At 34.4% G+C, this 17,361-nt stretch overlaps 1 protein-coding gene across 1 annotated transcript; it reads left to right on the top strand.

Annotated features, from left to right (window-relative positions):
* The first annotated feature begins 3,137 nt into the window (after positions 1 to 3,137).
* LOC106134158 (retinol-binding protein pinta) lies at positions 3,138 to 16,138 on the top strand. The gene is made up of 5 exons (XM_013334127.2): positions 3,138 to 3,358; positions 11,105 to 11,264; positions 12,193 to 12,373; positions 14,075 to 14,266; positions 15,297 to 16,138. Exons 1-5 carry the CDS (start codon positions 3,211 to 3,213, stop codon positions 15,537 to 15,539), a joined length of 924 nt encoding a protein of 307 aa, XP_013189581.2. The 5' UTR covers positions 3,138 to 3,210; the 3' UTR covers positions 15,540 to 16,138.
* Positions 16,139 to 17,361: the final 1,223 nt, after the last annotated feature.

Below are 17,361 nucleotides of genomic sequence, written 5' to 3'. Positions count from 1 at the left end.
GGTAAATTAAAAGTTACAAACCTAAAGGGATTTTGTTAGGAGTCCAAAAAGGGTAAGAAAATTGAGAAACGAAAGAGGGTTCGTGATAATAAACGCGAGAGCAGCGCCGCAAGTAGTGGTAACATTAAAAAAAGTGAAATACTGCCATCATTACTACTCTTGTCTTACAGTCTCAACTGAAGGAACCACCAGCCGGCCTATTATCATCACTTCACCTATAGTTCTAAAGTAGGTTTCTCCTGGAGTCTTCCAACGACCGCGGTTATTAAAGTGAATCGTGACAGTACCTGGAGTAATTATTATTATATCAGCGAAACGTGAAATAATTGCGGACAAACAAACAAACACACGTATGTTCGAACAAAGATAGAAAAAATATTTATTGCAAAACAAAAGTAAAACATATAATAGCACAAAAAACAAAGATGAAACTGAGAACCAACCCTTTTTTTGAAGTCGGTTAAAAAGCGAAGAAATGAGCAATACCTATAAAATGAGACACGGTTTTGGCAAATCCCACGGGAACTGTAGTTTTTACCAGTATGAAAGGTATGTGTTCCTTCTCCAGACTCTTAATTTTATATGCGTGCGTAAAAACTCACTCACTGATCACGGAATCTCAATAATAACTGAGTCAATAGAAATGAAATTTGGCATGAAAATAGATTTTTAACTATAACACATCCGCTTAGATAGGATTTTTGGAAATTCCCTCGAGAACGGGAGATAACTTTACTCGGGGTGAGCTGTGGGCGCACTTTAGCTAAATATTTATTTTATTTAGTCTAAATTTACTACAACAGCAAGGCCTGTCTAGGTTTCGCAATAGTCATAAAAAGTTGAATATGATATGAATTTCAATATGAATTCAATTATGTGAACAAATAATTAGTTAGGTTTATGTTAAGTTTTAATAATGTTAAAAGTAAGCTTTTGGGGCTACCTCGATGTGCTGTGTAGGGATGTCCTACATATAGGGATCTAATGTGTCATGTTAATAGGTAGGTTTGCCTTATTATTGAAAATATTGAAGGACCCTCTCTTGTCAAAACTGTTGGCTCTCTCACTCTCTCTACTCCGTAAGGGTTATTAGACGTGATTGATATATGTGTAAAGTAACAATCTGTGATGCATGTTTGTTATGCAAATACATCATTCAAAGTGTTAATATTTGAAGAAGTTGATGCCTGACACCCTCTAAGCTAACATCAATTTATTTATCACTTACATAAGTATTTATTTAATAAATGTTAATCCTTGTTAACACACACAGACATTGAACATTGTATTATTTAAAAGGCAAATAAATAAATACAACATTTTTTCTTGTTTCATCTGGCATTAGACCCGGTTACGTATTCTCTTCTCGAAGCCCAAGAAGCGTTTGTATAAGTCAGTTTACGACATGAAAAAGTTACCATGTAGGTTTCTGCTTCATTAAGTGATCATTAAAAGGAAAATCTTTATTCGTCATCATATTTTCCACAATTATTGTCTTATTTCACAGATAGCCTTTCAAAGATGAATCATTGAAGTATTTAATTACAAGTATTATCAAAATCAAGGCAATAGTTCAATGGTAGGTATTACTCATCGCCACAACTAGATAACAAGCGTAGTACATTTCATTGACAGAAACGATGCAACGATAAAACAGAGAGGAATCTACAACTACAAATATACAGGGTGTCTGGTAAAATGGAGCACTCGGTATCTGATTGACTATCAATCCGAACCTTTCCTTTCCTTGCATACCTTGGTTTTAGAGACTGACTCAAAAGGTGCATTGATTTAAGTGAATTGATCCCGAAGAAATCTGAACTTTTCCCTATACTTATTTCAAATTCATATGACTATAACAAAATTTAAAAAGATGAAAAATTAAGTGTGATTTGTATTTTGACCTTGGTTGTGCTATTACTGATATCTTGCTAATTGGAAGTGTCGTGTCTTCGATTTCAGTCATTATGTCTTCATTTTGACCTGTGCTTGTGCATGGCTATTACTTGTTTATACATATAGGACAAATGTCAGCTAAATTTTATATACGGTTGATGGCCTCCTTGGGATTGTACTTTGAACTGATGGAACCATTACCCACGTTTCAAACGAGTTTACAGGATATAAGTTATACTGCATGATTGACGCGCAACCTGAAAAATATATTCCATGTTCGCGCTATCTACGACTTCAAGCTTGGAAGTCAACAGCTGTTTATAAGACTGAAAAAGAGACAGATGTGTTCTACACCTATAGGGAAAAATAGCCCGAGATTGTGTATCCTCTGACTGATTTCTCATTTATTTAACTTTTGACTGTAGAACTTGCGATCAAGGTGTCATAGATATCGTGAACCTTGGTGTGCTTCTTAGCCGAAACACAATACTCGTTCATTTTCTATGACATCAGTTACCAGTGCTATCAATAATGCAAGTCATTAAAATTGTTTCAATTACATGGAAACTGTACGGAAAATTCTAAACAGGATTTTTGGAACAGTCTTTATTTGTCCAACAGATGACTTTTCATTGACGGCCTCTGTGGCTCAGCGGTAGTACGCTTGTCTGTGACACCGGAGGTCCCGGGTTCGAATCCCGGCCAGGGCATGATGAGAGAAGAACTTTTTCTGATTGGCCTGGGTCTTGGATGTTTATCTATATAAGTATTTATTATAAAATATAGTATCGTTGAGTTAGTATCTCGTAACACAAGTTTCGAACTTACTTCGAGGCTAACTCAATCAGTGTAATTTGTCCCGTATATATTTATTTATTTATTTATTGATGCGAATGTTTTAAGTGATTGTTATTGTATCTCGATTCGATACCCACACCTAACTAACCAAAGTTAATCTGAAACTGTATATTCAAAAGAGTAGGTACATATTTATAAATACGAGTATAGTATCAGGTAAAATCTAATCTTCCAATAGATCTAGGTCACATTAATGAAGAATGTGTGATTAATGAATTGGCTTTAGATCAAAGCATGCAGTATCGTTTTGTTGTCGGATCAGTGTGCACAGGACTTTACCGTCCTTACCTTTTCTAATGGTCGCATGTTTATAAAAGAGGTTGAACGTGATTCGCGCGCAGTTTTGTCCTTTCTCAGTTCGAGTCGAGAACGCAATCGTGTAATTTAAATTTGGAACAGTTCGCTGCATAGATTAGAATTTGATATTTTGTTTTTTTTTGTGCAAGTAGTGCAGCAATGGCGTTCCTTCAGGGACCTTCTGTGAAACAAGCAGAAATGATGAAACAGGACCTGGGTGAGGCACCCGGGGACCTGGAAAGATGTATCAGGGACCTTCGTAGTATGCTTGCTGCTTCTCCACATCTACCAAATTCGGAAGACGTAGGTAAGTACACACCCAGCATTTTTTGCTTGAAAACCACCTGCCAAATAAAATAAAAGATTTGAAAATATTAAGTTTTAATGAGTAAGAAACATTTGTTATAATATAAACATATTTATTCACTTATTTTATAATAATACAGGTGCATAATTATTAAGGTAAAAAATAAATAAATAATATATTTGCTTTAAATTATCTATAAAGCACACATTCAGCCTAGGTCACTGGCATGTAATGAGATTACTCATAATGCAGCTGTAATTTTACTATACTATAGATAGATTATAGTGAGATCTACATTCTTTATCTGGCAACGAGTTAACATTGTAGCATAGATACATGTCCTCTATACCTTACATCCAGTCGGTGTGAATGCGATTCAGCAAAACGTGATTATTAGCAAAACCTCATTTGTTTGATACAAATCACACGTTGTTAAACAAATAAATTTCGTACATTAAATTTTACAATTCCTTTTATAAATTGTTTTTTTTTTTTAATTTATTTTCTAAATACTTAGTCGTTAAACCGTTTGTCTATTATTCAACAATAGAATGTAGGTACTCCTTAAACGGTGATGGCACATCCTGAGGAAACCTACTTATTCGAGCAATTGGATGTATAATTCCATATTCCAATATGGGTGAAGTTCCCCTAGAAACTCCTGTAATGGTTGGGAAAGTCAGACGGGAGTCGGTTCGTGTAAAAACCAGTAATATTTTATTGATTATGAGCTTTTAGTAGATCCAGCATACAGGTTTTTTCTCGAGCCTGAGACACAAGCAGGGAAAATTACTGGCACTACAAAAACAGGCGAGCTATGATGATTGATTACATACCAATGATCGCGGCGCAACGTTTTTTATGAACTTCCAGCCTTTTAAACGAAATCACTCTTGATATTACACGAAACACACAAGTAGCAAGTGTGCCAGCTGCTTTTCTTCAAGTGCGATTGTAATTAAGTCAATCAAGGGAAAGGCTAATGAACTTAGACTTCATGTTTGGGGCGATGAGCTGGCAACTGTCACTATTTTAATCTCAATTTCATAATAAAGCCATACAGCTGAATGTGGCATTTCAGTGTTTTCGAGACTATTGGTGTTGGATTATCCTGGTTGCTTCTCCAGTGAGGTTTCGGCAACTATGATCCTGGTGTGGAATGGTCATGTTATTACGTGGAACTCCTGTCTGACCGTGAACCTGCCAGTAGAGGAAACTTGTTTAATTTGGGTCATACAATGGGATAAAAATTAGAAATAGCCCATCACATATGATAAGATAATGAATTTTCTTAGACTATGATGAAAGTAAAGATGACTTTTATTTGAATAATATAAAGTATCATTATATTATTTAAACTATGTCTACTTACTAGGTAGTAAGTAGATATCTACCGGCATGCGACGCACTACATACTCTAGAATAGCTATGATAAAGATACTTTACAATTTATTATAATTACAAACTCACTTCTTACGTTGTATACTTATTGCACTTACATAATGATAATCCCATTTTGTATTTAACATATTTAAAACAATAAAATTACCGATTCACTAAAAATTTTACATTAGCACTTGACCGGAAAATCCTGGTATTTTGTCGCCAAGGAGATATGCAAAATAATAAACTTAAGTTATTCTACTGTCCAACATAATTTAATTTAATTAGAAATTTGATGAAATATTTGTAATTAATAAACAAAAGTAATTATTTTGAAAATATATTTTTTTCTTCATAGAAAAGATTTCAACGAACCACTAACAAAAAAAAATATTGTTTATTTAATTTTTATGTTAAACAAAAAAAAACATCAGGTCATATTTTCATAGGATATAATTTCCAGCGGATATTGTACCCAATTTATCTAAGTTATAATTATTATTAAACAAGTAGATATTTAAAAAAATACCATGAGTAAAATAGTTTCTTCCATCGTTGTTTTTAGATATTTAGGCCTCAATTCGAGCCGTTCTTACAATTTGAATATCCAGTTTCCATATAATATAACACATTGATCTCGTCGGAATCTCATTAACATAGCAAAATCAAAGCTTTGTGGGTTTTTTTCTCGATAACCGAAATGTATAAATTACATGAATTTTTATTAAATGGTCACAGACCCACCTGCTACGGGTTTTGCACCCGGATGGATGTTGTTTCGATGACACCTGGTTTGAGACCTCAGATTTTTATAAAACCGGTCATTTAATGCTGTGGGATAGGTTAGAATCTATTGTAACCTCAAGGCAGTAAAAATTACACATGTACATGAGAAATTTGAAGCAGCTATCCGTAACATTGATTATATCCATGCAAAGGGGCAGGGGGTTTGTTTGGGTACCCTATTTAGATCGCATTTATGACATGAAAAAGTGAAACATTGATGTGACCGCGTCAGAATAGGTACCTACGTACGAAGACCATGTGACGCCATTTGATTTCCGGAGTTTGTCAGCACACCAAAATATGGTAGTTTATTTGATCCAGTCCAAAATCATAGCTGTTGTTTGCCTTGAACAAAATCGATATTAGTTTCCGTACAGAGTTAATTTGTCTCATAAAATTCACCTGTGTGTTCTCTACACAGTAAAAACAAAGTCGATTTCCGCATAAATATTTTTGTTTGTTTATCATTACTTCGCTAAATAACCGATTTTGGTACGGTTTCATTAGGTATGCAAAGTTTTTTTTTGCAGTTATTTAATTGTAGGTCTATACTTATATTACCTACCTATAGGTCTGCATTTACTAAGTATATCGTAAAAAAGGAGTCGCAATATACTTACCTATTAAAGATAAAGATTGCGATTCAAATAAACACACACAATATATGCATAATCAAAGCATTTGATTTTATATACATAGATTCAATAGATCACGCCGCAGCAAATTCCTATATTTTAACATTAACGCTGTGAAACAAGAAAATACTTAATGAAAAAAATGTACCTAGTAGTAATATCGGCATTTACTTTGTCTATAATTCTTTCTAAAAGGTTTGTTTCTTTTTATAGATTTGGCAGTGTTATGGGTTATCTCAACTCAAACGATCTTCATCGGATCTCAACACATTTTGAGATAATGTCCAACTCAGTAACGTCAGCCCCATTAAATTTGGATCATAGAAATAAGCATATTCGCATAACTATTTCCCTCGAATACCAAATTAAAAAAGAATGAAGTAGAGTTGAATTAAAGTACCTCAAGATTAATTATAATAACCTGAAGATTAATTAACGATCTAAGTGTTCATGAGCTCAGTGAGTTGTTGGACTATATATGTACATACATATGCTATGACTAAAATGCGGAAGGAACAATGACCAAATGCTAAATTTGAGATATACCCGGTATTAATTAATGACTACCGCTACCGGCTTCGGGCAGCCTTCGAAATAACGACCAGTTTCGGAGGAATTGATACTGAAGCCAAAATGATGTTATTATGGGTGTTTGCAAGGTGGAAATTATACTTGTACTGCCGGGGTCAGAATTGACAATTGTTTGGGAACTTATTGTTGTTTTATCGTGGGATTTTTCACGTACCGAATAATTTAAAAAAGACTGCTACAAATCTAACTTTTACCATTTATAACCCTGTAATGTTAGGTTCCTTAAAGATTACGGAAGTCAGACGGGTGTAGTTCTGTACTTCGTGTAAGTTACGTGGTTTATGCGGTGCGTTTACATTTAGTATTTTCTAATAAATATTCGTTACAGGAGGTTTTCATAACAGACGATAAGAGGTTTAGCCTAGAGGCTTTTGAGCGAGTGACTTCTTAATTGATATACTATCGAATCCACGACGATACATATAAGTACCTACCTATAGAAATGATATTTACTTGCGTTCTGTGTTCTATCGCCAAATTAAACACCATAGCTTTAGCGAGCTGGAACATTAAATTTGATTGTTTTTTATCGCCAAATAAAACACCATTACTTTAGCGAGGTGGGACATAAAATTTTATTGTTTTTTTTCTTACTTAAAGTAGATAGGAATGTAAAAGTTATTATAACGTTAGATTAATTGATAAGATAAACAATATTAAAAACTGCTCGGCCTTTTTGAAGTACGTAATGATTACAGCCAGAAGTAATAGTTAATTTGATAGTTAATAAGCGGTGGCCCTAATTTCCTAAGGCTCATGCTTACTCCGTCCTTTCGTAGAGCGTGCAAAGGTTATTTTCCCTTTCTAAACGTTGTAACTATTTCAATTCCGCTCATGCCTCTGTTTCGCAACCCTAGGTGGCAACCCTGTAAGTCTATTTATATTCTGGCCAAAGAGTATTTGCGCAAACTTCTAGGCAGAACTTTTTTTTAATTTATCCATGGCCTTTATTTGACTTTGAAGGCATTAAAGCCCAATGTTAGTAAGGGTATTTCTCTGGAAATTTCGATCATAAATGCACATTGACTCTTTTGTTATGTCATCCAGCTTTCAATACATTTACATACCTACCTAAAAATGAGTGGGAACCCATGCTTATTCTTACGATAAGCTATGTCTAAGTATCACATAAAACACTCACACCTATATAGTTCTATCTCATCTTATACCTACCCGTTCACCTTTACAAGAAAACCTGCTTTTTGAAAAACGAGATTTCATAATGACAGAATTTAGTTGTTTTGTTTATCAAAAATAAAAGATCTACCTTATCTATACTAAGAAAATAAAAAGCGGTTAAAAATGTACTAAAATGTTGTAAAACAAAGTACTTAAAACTCAACCCGACCAACCCATTTACCATAAACAACTGACATAATAACGAGACAGTTCCGTGATTTCTTGAGATATCTTACCTACAAAACAATCTTTATGCTAAAAAATATTGGCGACCATGCACGCGTGGCAGGAAGTGTACGTGGGATGGGATTCTTTTTTAATGTTCATTTAGTGATGTACCATTTACGGAAATTGAGAAAGAAAATAACGCTACCGACAACAATTTCATAATGATAAAATATTTTAAGAGATTTACTTGTACTGAGGAATTTTTGTATTGTTAATATGATCCGGGTAGAATTGGGTTGTTCTGTAGGTAATATTCGGAAAACTTACTTACTTCAAAGGTTGGATATGCCGCCAGTGTTCTTAATAGATACTCAAATAGTAGATATGTTTGAATCTTAAAATATGTATGTATATTATTGGTACATACTCATACAAAAAAAAAATCGAAACATTAAAAGCCATTTTTGCAGTTTGTTAAAAATAAAAGCCATATTTGCAGTTAGTTTGGTGAAAATGCAGATTTCTGTTGCCGTAAATGGCAATTGCGTAATGGAATCATAGACTCTAGACCGGTTTATGTCTACCCAAGCTCAGAAACCAGACTCCATCTGAAGGATAAAGACCGCTTCCTCATCAAGATATAAGACATACTTTATCTTTATTATAAGCGTACTTAAAAATTATGAGTCGGCCAATCTGCATTTTGGTTTTCCTGTGTGTTATCAATTGTTTATTATGTTGTACTGAAATTTTTGATTTCAATTTGTTGATTATCAACTTATGATACAAGGTGTCACTTATTATAACGACAAACTATTACTACTTACTAGTAAAATAATTAAAGTTACTATCGCGTAATACTAAACTAAAAATAGTTTAAATGCCTAAAATGCAAGATGCAAATGATGTGCATTATGCAAAGATTGAAGTGGGAAAAGTAAAATTCATCTGAAAATATGATCAAAAATAAACCGAAGGTCCCTTAAATTTTTCTGATTGCAACCAGTAAATGGAAAAATGTCATCTTAAGAGGTATACAGTATATCGTAATACCTATTACTTATGTCATAGAAACATTAGTTTATTCTGTAATAACATACGTAAGTAAGTACAATTATGAAGCTGTAATGTATTGACAATTAGGAGCAAATGACAGGCGCAATCTATGTCAGTGTCGCTACACTGCAGTTCGCAACACCCGCGAGTGTACGATGCATTGTAAATCGTAATTTAGGTAATTATGCGACTCGACACGTAACAAACTGCATGGTGCACCTTGACCAATATGTCGTAATGCAACCGAAACCTAAAACAAAAGATATACGACAATCGTTGATGACAACAAACGTTGTTGAAATGGTGTCCCATTGTCGATTATTTCTGTACGCATATAGACCTGAGACCTCATTCAGTTATTACAAAAAACATAAATAACATCATTCGTCTTTTCCGGAGAGGTAGGCAGAGGCTACATATTTCCACTTAGCGTTCCCTGCGTAGCTACCTCCTTTCGCTTCCATACCCTTTCAAAACTCTCTTAATAGGCATTTGCAGGCACTTTTTCACGTCATTTTATATTTCAATAAATTAAAATAGCTTTTCGGTGTCTAATCGACACTCTTGACCTGACTTTGATTGTAGTTCACAACCAGATTATAGTAAAATCTGAGCTCATCTTCATAATATGACACTTTCGCCTTTTTTCAAGTTCTTAATGACATCTTACCGCGTTTCAAATCCCCGAATCTGCTTTCAGATGCGATAATCTTCGAGGCTTTGTTTATCCCGTAAGGGATAAAGACGTAATGAAATAAATTAAGTACAAAATAAAAACATAAACATAACTCATCCTAATAACAAAATACTAATACTATGCATCTTAGACTTGCAGTCAAAGTAAATACGTACGTCAGCATTATCGATCATTTTGCAAGATTAGCAGTAAGTTAGCAAAATATCCGACCTATGTCAGTTTTAATTGTCCAAATTTATTATCAGGAGGAAGACCCTTGAGAATTGTAATAAATTATTGCATATCTTTTTTTTTTTCAACCATTGACACGTGAATACGTCTACAATATCTCAGCTGGCATTTAATTATGTAGAGGAGTCTTACATATTTTTATTATACCTTGTGACTTATAATGTAAAACTTAGGAGTTTTCTTATAGGCGATGGGCTAGCTTGTCATTGTACTGACGTGGCCTGGCCTGTGAGTCTTTTCAAGACTATTGACTCTGTTTAACCCGCAAGAGAAAACGACGTGACTAAAAATATGTACTACCTACTCATAAAAGTTTTAAATAATGCAAAATGCCATAGGAACAATCATCTCATGTATGATTAATTCTAATTTACACTTACATCAGAATGTATTAAAAAATGTAAGTAATAATATAATAAAATGAGCAAATGACATTAATGAATGAAGAACATGCCTTATCTTGGCCCAATTAACACTACAAAAATCCGACACTACAATACATTGCACCATATGATATAAGCCATAAAACAGTGATTCACAACATCTTGCGAAAATTTACACCCACTTGACTATAGGTGTAGGAATGGTTGCCAAGGCAGAAGATACTTCCGCAATTTCATTCTGTGAAATTAATTTAAAAAAAATACTTACCCGATAAGTTATTATCACGTTTATCCACATCCAAACTTATAATAAAGAGAAATGATATACATATATATTTGAAACGAATAAACTCAAAAAGTATTACACCGATGTCAAAAATTATTTCACCATTATAGAAACATGTACAATAAGAAAAAGTAATGTAAATTGAAAGCTGCATTTAAGGGTTAGCCAAAAGACGTTAAAAATATTCTTAAAAAAATATACAGTTTTTCGACTGGTAGAGAATGCCTTATGGCATTTACGTTTAATATAGATTGATTGATTGATATTTTTTTAATTGGAATAAGCCTTATTATTTTTCCAGCTACATCGAAAACATTTACCAATATGAATTGCAGGATGTTTTGTCCACAGACACAAAATTCCTGGAGTTGTTCGTGAGAGGCTGCCGGCTAGACATGGAGCGAACCAGGACCAAGCTGGAGGCCTTCTTCCTGTCTCGTTCACGGCACAGGGACTTGTACGAGCACCGGTCCCTTAATGAACCTCCGCTTAGCAATGCCTGCAAGTTCTTGTTAGTATTATGCTAAATCATTTTTTTTCATTTATCTGACATGTCTAAGCTATGTAGGTTTAAGCTGGAGGCGTTCTTATCTCCGTGTCCGACACAGGGGAACTCAACTAAATCTCAAATAAAATTCGTTTAGGGACTGCTGCATTATTAATGACTGAACTGATTTTGAAGTAGTTAAGATTTCCGTGTGGTACTCCACACTATACCTGTCTCCGCTCAGTTCAGGCACAATCTTAGTCATTTATAATACTAGTACCCTATAACACAGCCACTTGATGTAAAGTGAAGATTGTGGAGAACAATAAAGAAATAACTTATAAATAAATGCACACACGTAAACAGATTAGTGAGAACATACGTGCCATAATCAAGATGCCAAACAAAGGCAATAAAATAGTCGTAAAGTTACTAATGTTTGCGTGTGAAAACTTATTCTTTGTTTTCGGCGTAATTTAGATTATGTACAATACGTGTTTGGAGAACATAAATTTAAATTAAAACAAACTTTGGAATAAATAGGAAGAATAATAAATCTTCCTGGTTTAGATTCTGGAATAAATTTATGTATGGATTTTTAAGACAAGTAAAATACATTAACGTGCAAGTTAAGCATATAAACTAGCACGCTAATGTCTTTTACTAGGCAATAAATTATAAAATATTTTTTCTTACCTTACTTCAATCTCTTTTTATTCTGTTCTTTAGTATCGCATTGAAAAGTCATTTAAACACTTTGCCAAAATATTTATGGTTGTATCTTTACGTACTATTCCCAATTCTGCTTAATATACACCCATTACCTCTAAGTATCAGGTGTATACCTAACGGAGTATAATATCTAGACGAAGTTCACGTTATCAACTCGAAGGTGTTATGGTTAAAATATATACTTAAACAAAAGTTCTATTAGACCTATGTTCTTTCTCAGGGACATAGTGCCTCTCCCCAAGGTGACCGACGAGGGCTACAGAGTGACCATACTGCGGGTGAAGCCCAGCTACCCGGAGAGCGCGGCCGACGTGGCTGACGCCGCCAAGGCCATACTCCTCGTCAGTGACGCCAGGATGCATGATGAGACTTTCATCGCTGGAGATGTTTTTATTTGGGAGGTACGTTGTAGTAATTCTCCATAGCAATGTATTCCCTCGTCCAAACTTCTCGTTCTAATTTTGGATTATGAACTACTTTTACTGTGTTGTACTTTTCAGCACTGCGCTTTGGAAGCGCAACTAACCATAGCTTTAAATTATCCATTCGATGTGAAGCAATGTTAAGAAACCAAAAATATGAGAATTTTTAAGTGATGCTCAAAATGTCCCATGATAATTAATAAAACTTATGATTTTTTAAAGGGCAGTTATCGAAATGATGAAAAAGATGAGAGTCGTTCAGTGTAAAGATCTTACCCAATCCAGGATTGTAGTCATTGTCGGATCAAGTTAAGCTTTTATGGACTTAAGTATGTAAATAAATAAAAATAGACGGAATTCTGAAATAACATAGCTTACCTAAATAAATTTATTAATGAATAGATAAATATATAGAGGCAATCCATACAATAGGTTTTAAGGTGGCCTTCTTCTGTCCATAACACTTCTTATTTTCTTTAATCTATTGTACTTTCAAGGCACTTCATAGGAATAATAGTATATCAAAGCTTATAAGATAAGGACACGGCAGGCGAACGAAATAATACATTGCTAATATAATTCGCATACCGGCCTTCAACCCCGTTAATTAACACATTCTTCTACATCCTAATAACTTATAGTAAAATCTGACATTGTGAATTTTAGCAATCATAGCTATTGTAAATTGAAGGTTCTACGGCAAACGGAAGTGATGAATCATGAATATCATTGATCATGAATTACTTAATTTGGTTGTAAGGAAGTAAAAAAAAGATATAAGCTCTTCCTATCGTAGTTATCCTATACATATTATATTGATTAAACATATTTAATTATCGATACTTATTGGGTTATCTGATAGTAGCTCGTAAAAAAAAAACATTTACCTACCCCGTATTATTGCTCCTCAATCATCTCTCTTAAAATTTTATCAAAATCGATTTAGCCGTTATGGCGTGGAAATATTATTTTTCCGGTTGACCGGACAACTAAGACAACCGTCCCGCGGACAAAAAGCGTAGAGTACAAACATACACAATTTCGCAGAAAATTATTTAGTTCAATATGAAATTAATCGTCTCCTTAATCAACCTATTTGACATAAGCAAGCAGTTGGTGCCGGATCTTCATAATAAGCCATTTAGTAGGTTTTAAGATAAGACTGGGAGATATAACTACGACAACATTTTTTTTGACCCTTCTTAAATATTTTCCTTATATATGTTTATACATTATACTCCAATCATATAGAACTACCCCACCACCGTCTATGGCTCTACCAAGCTTTCGGTTACCCGCGCCGAATAAGACAGAAGTGCGCGGGCGTCGCGTTTGCTCTCTCAAAGCGCACCCTTTGTTGAATCACTACAAAATCTCTATAGTGTCCCATTAGTTCTGTATTATTGGCTCCTATTCTCGGGGACTAACAATACACGTTGCCATCGCCGAATGCATAGAACTTACTCCATATATAAATACATATTATCACGTTTATATCCAATTTGGGATAAAAAGAGCCAACAGTCTTAAAAAAATTTGCAAAGACACGTTCAGCTGTATGACTTAATTATGGCATTAAGATACTCAAATAGTGATAACGCCTTTTACCACACCCTGGAACCACGCGGCACAGGAACTTACTACACTATACCCTTACATAATAAATTAAATGTCTTGCAGCTATCACACGTTCGTGGTTCCTTAGCGGCGCGCGTGATGGCGGCCGCCAACGTGGTTCGTCGAGCCATCCACCTGGCGCAGGCTGCGTACCCTCAGAGGATGAAGAGGATCCACGTGGTGGGCGCCAGACCCTTCCTCGCCTCCTCACTGCAGCTCATGAGGTCCTGTGTCAACGAGAAGATCAGGAGACGGGTAAATAACTATAATGTTTTATTATAGTTAGTGAAATCAATGACAGAGAAATCAAATCCATCCGATTTGAATCACAGCACAGCGAAACAATTTGGATTTAGCAAAACGTTAAATCATATGCTGATAGATATTCCGAATTCTAGGTGATAATTATTCAAATAAGTTAATATATCTATCTGCCTATGAGTATACAGCCTTCAAAGGTGTTATATTAAATACTCGTATTAATCATAACAAAGATATCTAATTGTTATATAACAGAAATAAAAGTCTATTAACAAGACAAGCATGACACAAATGCATGATTGGAATTTATGATATTTATTATTAAATAACAAAGAATTTTTCCACGTAGGTACGACATAAACTCTAAATTGCAAGCTGCATGTGGCGATGTCGTCATAAATATAATTAATTTAATCGCCTACTATCTGCAATGTAGCTTAGGTAACTGGTCGCTTGCCGGTTTATTTCGAAGTTAGGTCGCCGTTGCACCATTGCATCTTACTTGGAAGGTGCACTGCGCACCTATCTAACTATAAAGTTAGATCAAGTTAAGTCACGTAATTATATTATAGAACATAGTATTTATGAAGTACTTTCTTAATTCTAGACGATCTTTCTTAATAGCTTAGTCTAGTTTAATCTTGCAAATGTTAACTCATCATTGACGTATTAATCTGGCTGCGAGTACTTACATACATACATACGTACATATGGTCACGCCTATATCCCTTGCGGGGTAGACAGAGACAAAATTCTTGAAAAGACTGAATGGCCACATTCATCTATATGGCTTAACGATAGAATTGAGATTCAAATAGTGACAGGTTGCTAGCCCATCACCTAAAAAAGAATCCCAAGTTTGTAAGCCTATCCCTTAGTCGCCTTTTACGACATCCATGGGAAAAAGATGGAGTGGTCCTATACTTTTTTGTATTGATGCCGGGAACCACACGGCTGCGAGTACATATCAGTTATTATTAAGATATAAAACAGGCACCCGTTATTCACTATGCTTTTGTTTCAGTATTACATCCATTCGCAAGTCGATGAACTGTTGGAGCACATACCTGCTCGAGTACTGCCCGCAGAATGGGGTGGCGAGGAAGAATCTATCGACGTGCTGGCTAAGAAATGGAGGAACCGCGTTGACGAAGTCAGGGACCACCTTAGAAATCTCAGTATCTTATGCAACACTACTCCAGCGCCAATAATAGATAACGATATTTATGGCACAGTAGGCGCATTTAGAAAACTCGATATCGATTAAGTTAGTGATAACCACTCTAGAGGAGGCTATAACCAATCATCATAAAGCGCGTGTTATAATGCAGCTCTACGATTGGTTGATATCATTACCTCTGTGATGATCGGAGGGATGCGAATGCGACGCAGCGAAGTCTATAAAGAATGACAAGCTCTGAGGGCCACCAAAGATTTGACAACGCACTTCACCGCCTGTCATTCTGGTCTGTGATCATGTAATTCTGGACTGTATATCTAAGTTACCCTAAAAGTACAATAGCGCCAGAGAAAGTGAGGGTTAAATGAAATAGTCATAACATCATCAATATATACCAATAAAAATAAATAAACAACGCTTAATTTTATATTGGAAGTCTCATTAGGTCCTTCTTATCTTTTAAAACGTTGACTATTCAACGTTCTATAAGATACGAAAAAATTATAATAATTTAGATAATTGTATACTTAGCATTGATCAGTGTTTATAAATATTTTTTACTTAGAATTAAGACAACAAAATGGTTATGTGTACTCGTGATAATTTTATTTTGTTATTGATAAGTATGTGAAGATGGAATGGTCACACAAAGTGAGGTTATTATTTTTAGAAAATAAGTTATTTAATTGGAGATAGAATGGAATATATAAGTTAAAAAATATTACTGTTTTTTAATTTAAACACTTCCCTTGAATTGATCAGAAGCTTTAAAGAATTGGTAGTTAAACTGCTGACATTTAAAATGGTAATAAGACAACTTTAACGTAGGTATCAATAAAACCACACGTCACCGATTCTGTTATAAATTATTATCGATATGTTAAACTGCGTGGTCAAATATCGGAGATCTTGGTCTGCCTTAAAATAGCTGACCAGTGGGCAACAAACACAATTCACTCATAAAATATGCAAATTATACATAGTGGAGACGTGTCTGTAGAATTACGTTCTCGATACTGACACCTGCAGCTCGGACTCGTGCTATTTTGTTTTTGTGTAGTAATTTAGGTAAATAAACATTTTGCTGACACAGTACCTTACTACGGACTACGTTTTAGGACTTGTTGAAGCCCTGTCCAACGCATAGGCATTTTAATAACACACACGAAAAATACCTGAATGTGGCCTTCGAGTCTCTTCGCCACTAGTTGCTATGCCTGTTAGAGATGAAGATGTTAAATATTGAAATACACACAAAAGAAAATCAAAAACATACGTCTGGTAAGACCTACGATACTCAATCTGTAAGTAATGAAAGGCTGAGAAGACTGTAATCATTTATTAAAGAATTTTCGGAAATTTCCACAAGAAGACATGATGTACAAAAAAGTATGAAATATAATGTAATGACTATACCTACATAACAATATATATAACAGTGAATCAGGGTGAGGGGTCAACCTCTTATGAACTTTGATCCTTTTTATTTTACTTTTTTATATCTTCGTCGACTTGTTAATAACTATTTTTAATAGCAATGTCTGTAATAAATGATAATAAGATCGAAGATCAACAACATCCTATTATAAATACGTCAGAATCTATAAAAAATAAATCGTGCTAGTTTAGTTAATTACAATTATGTTTACATCTAGTTTTTCTTTAATAACGTCATTCTAAATTTAGGCACAAAATAACACAATTTAAGGTAACACGCAATTGCATTAGATCGACCTTCTAGATTAGCATTGAGTACGTATTATATTTATCATATTACACCACTTACGAGTTGCTGAAAAACTGCAGGCAGGTCATAAAATTATGCAAAAATGCTTTATACATATATAAGTATTTACTCAATTTCGCTATTTAATTAATTTTATTTGAATTGTATGAAACATTGAGTTTC

This window comes from Amyelois transitella, chromosome 22 (genome assembly GCF_032362555.1).
Source record: "Amyelois transitella isolate CPQ chromosome 22, ilAmyTran1.1, whole genome shotgun sequence".
Taxonomy (NCBI): domain Eukaryota; kingdom Metazoa; phylum Arthropoda; class Insecta; order Lepidoptera; family Pyralidae; genus Amyelois; species Amyelois transitella.
Note: the sequence above shows the minus strand (reverse complement) of the source record. Positions and strands in the feature narration are given on the sequence as shown.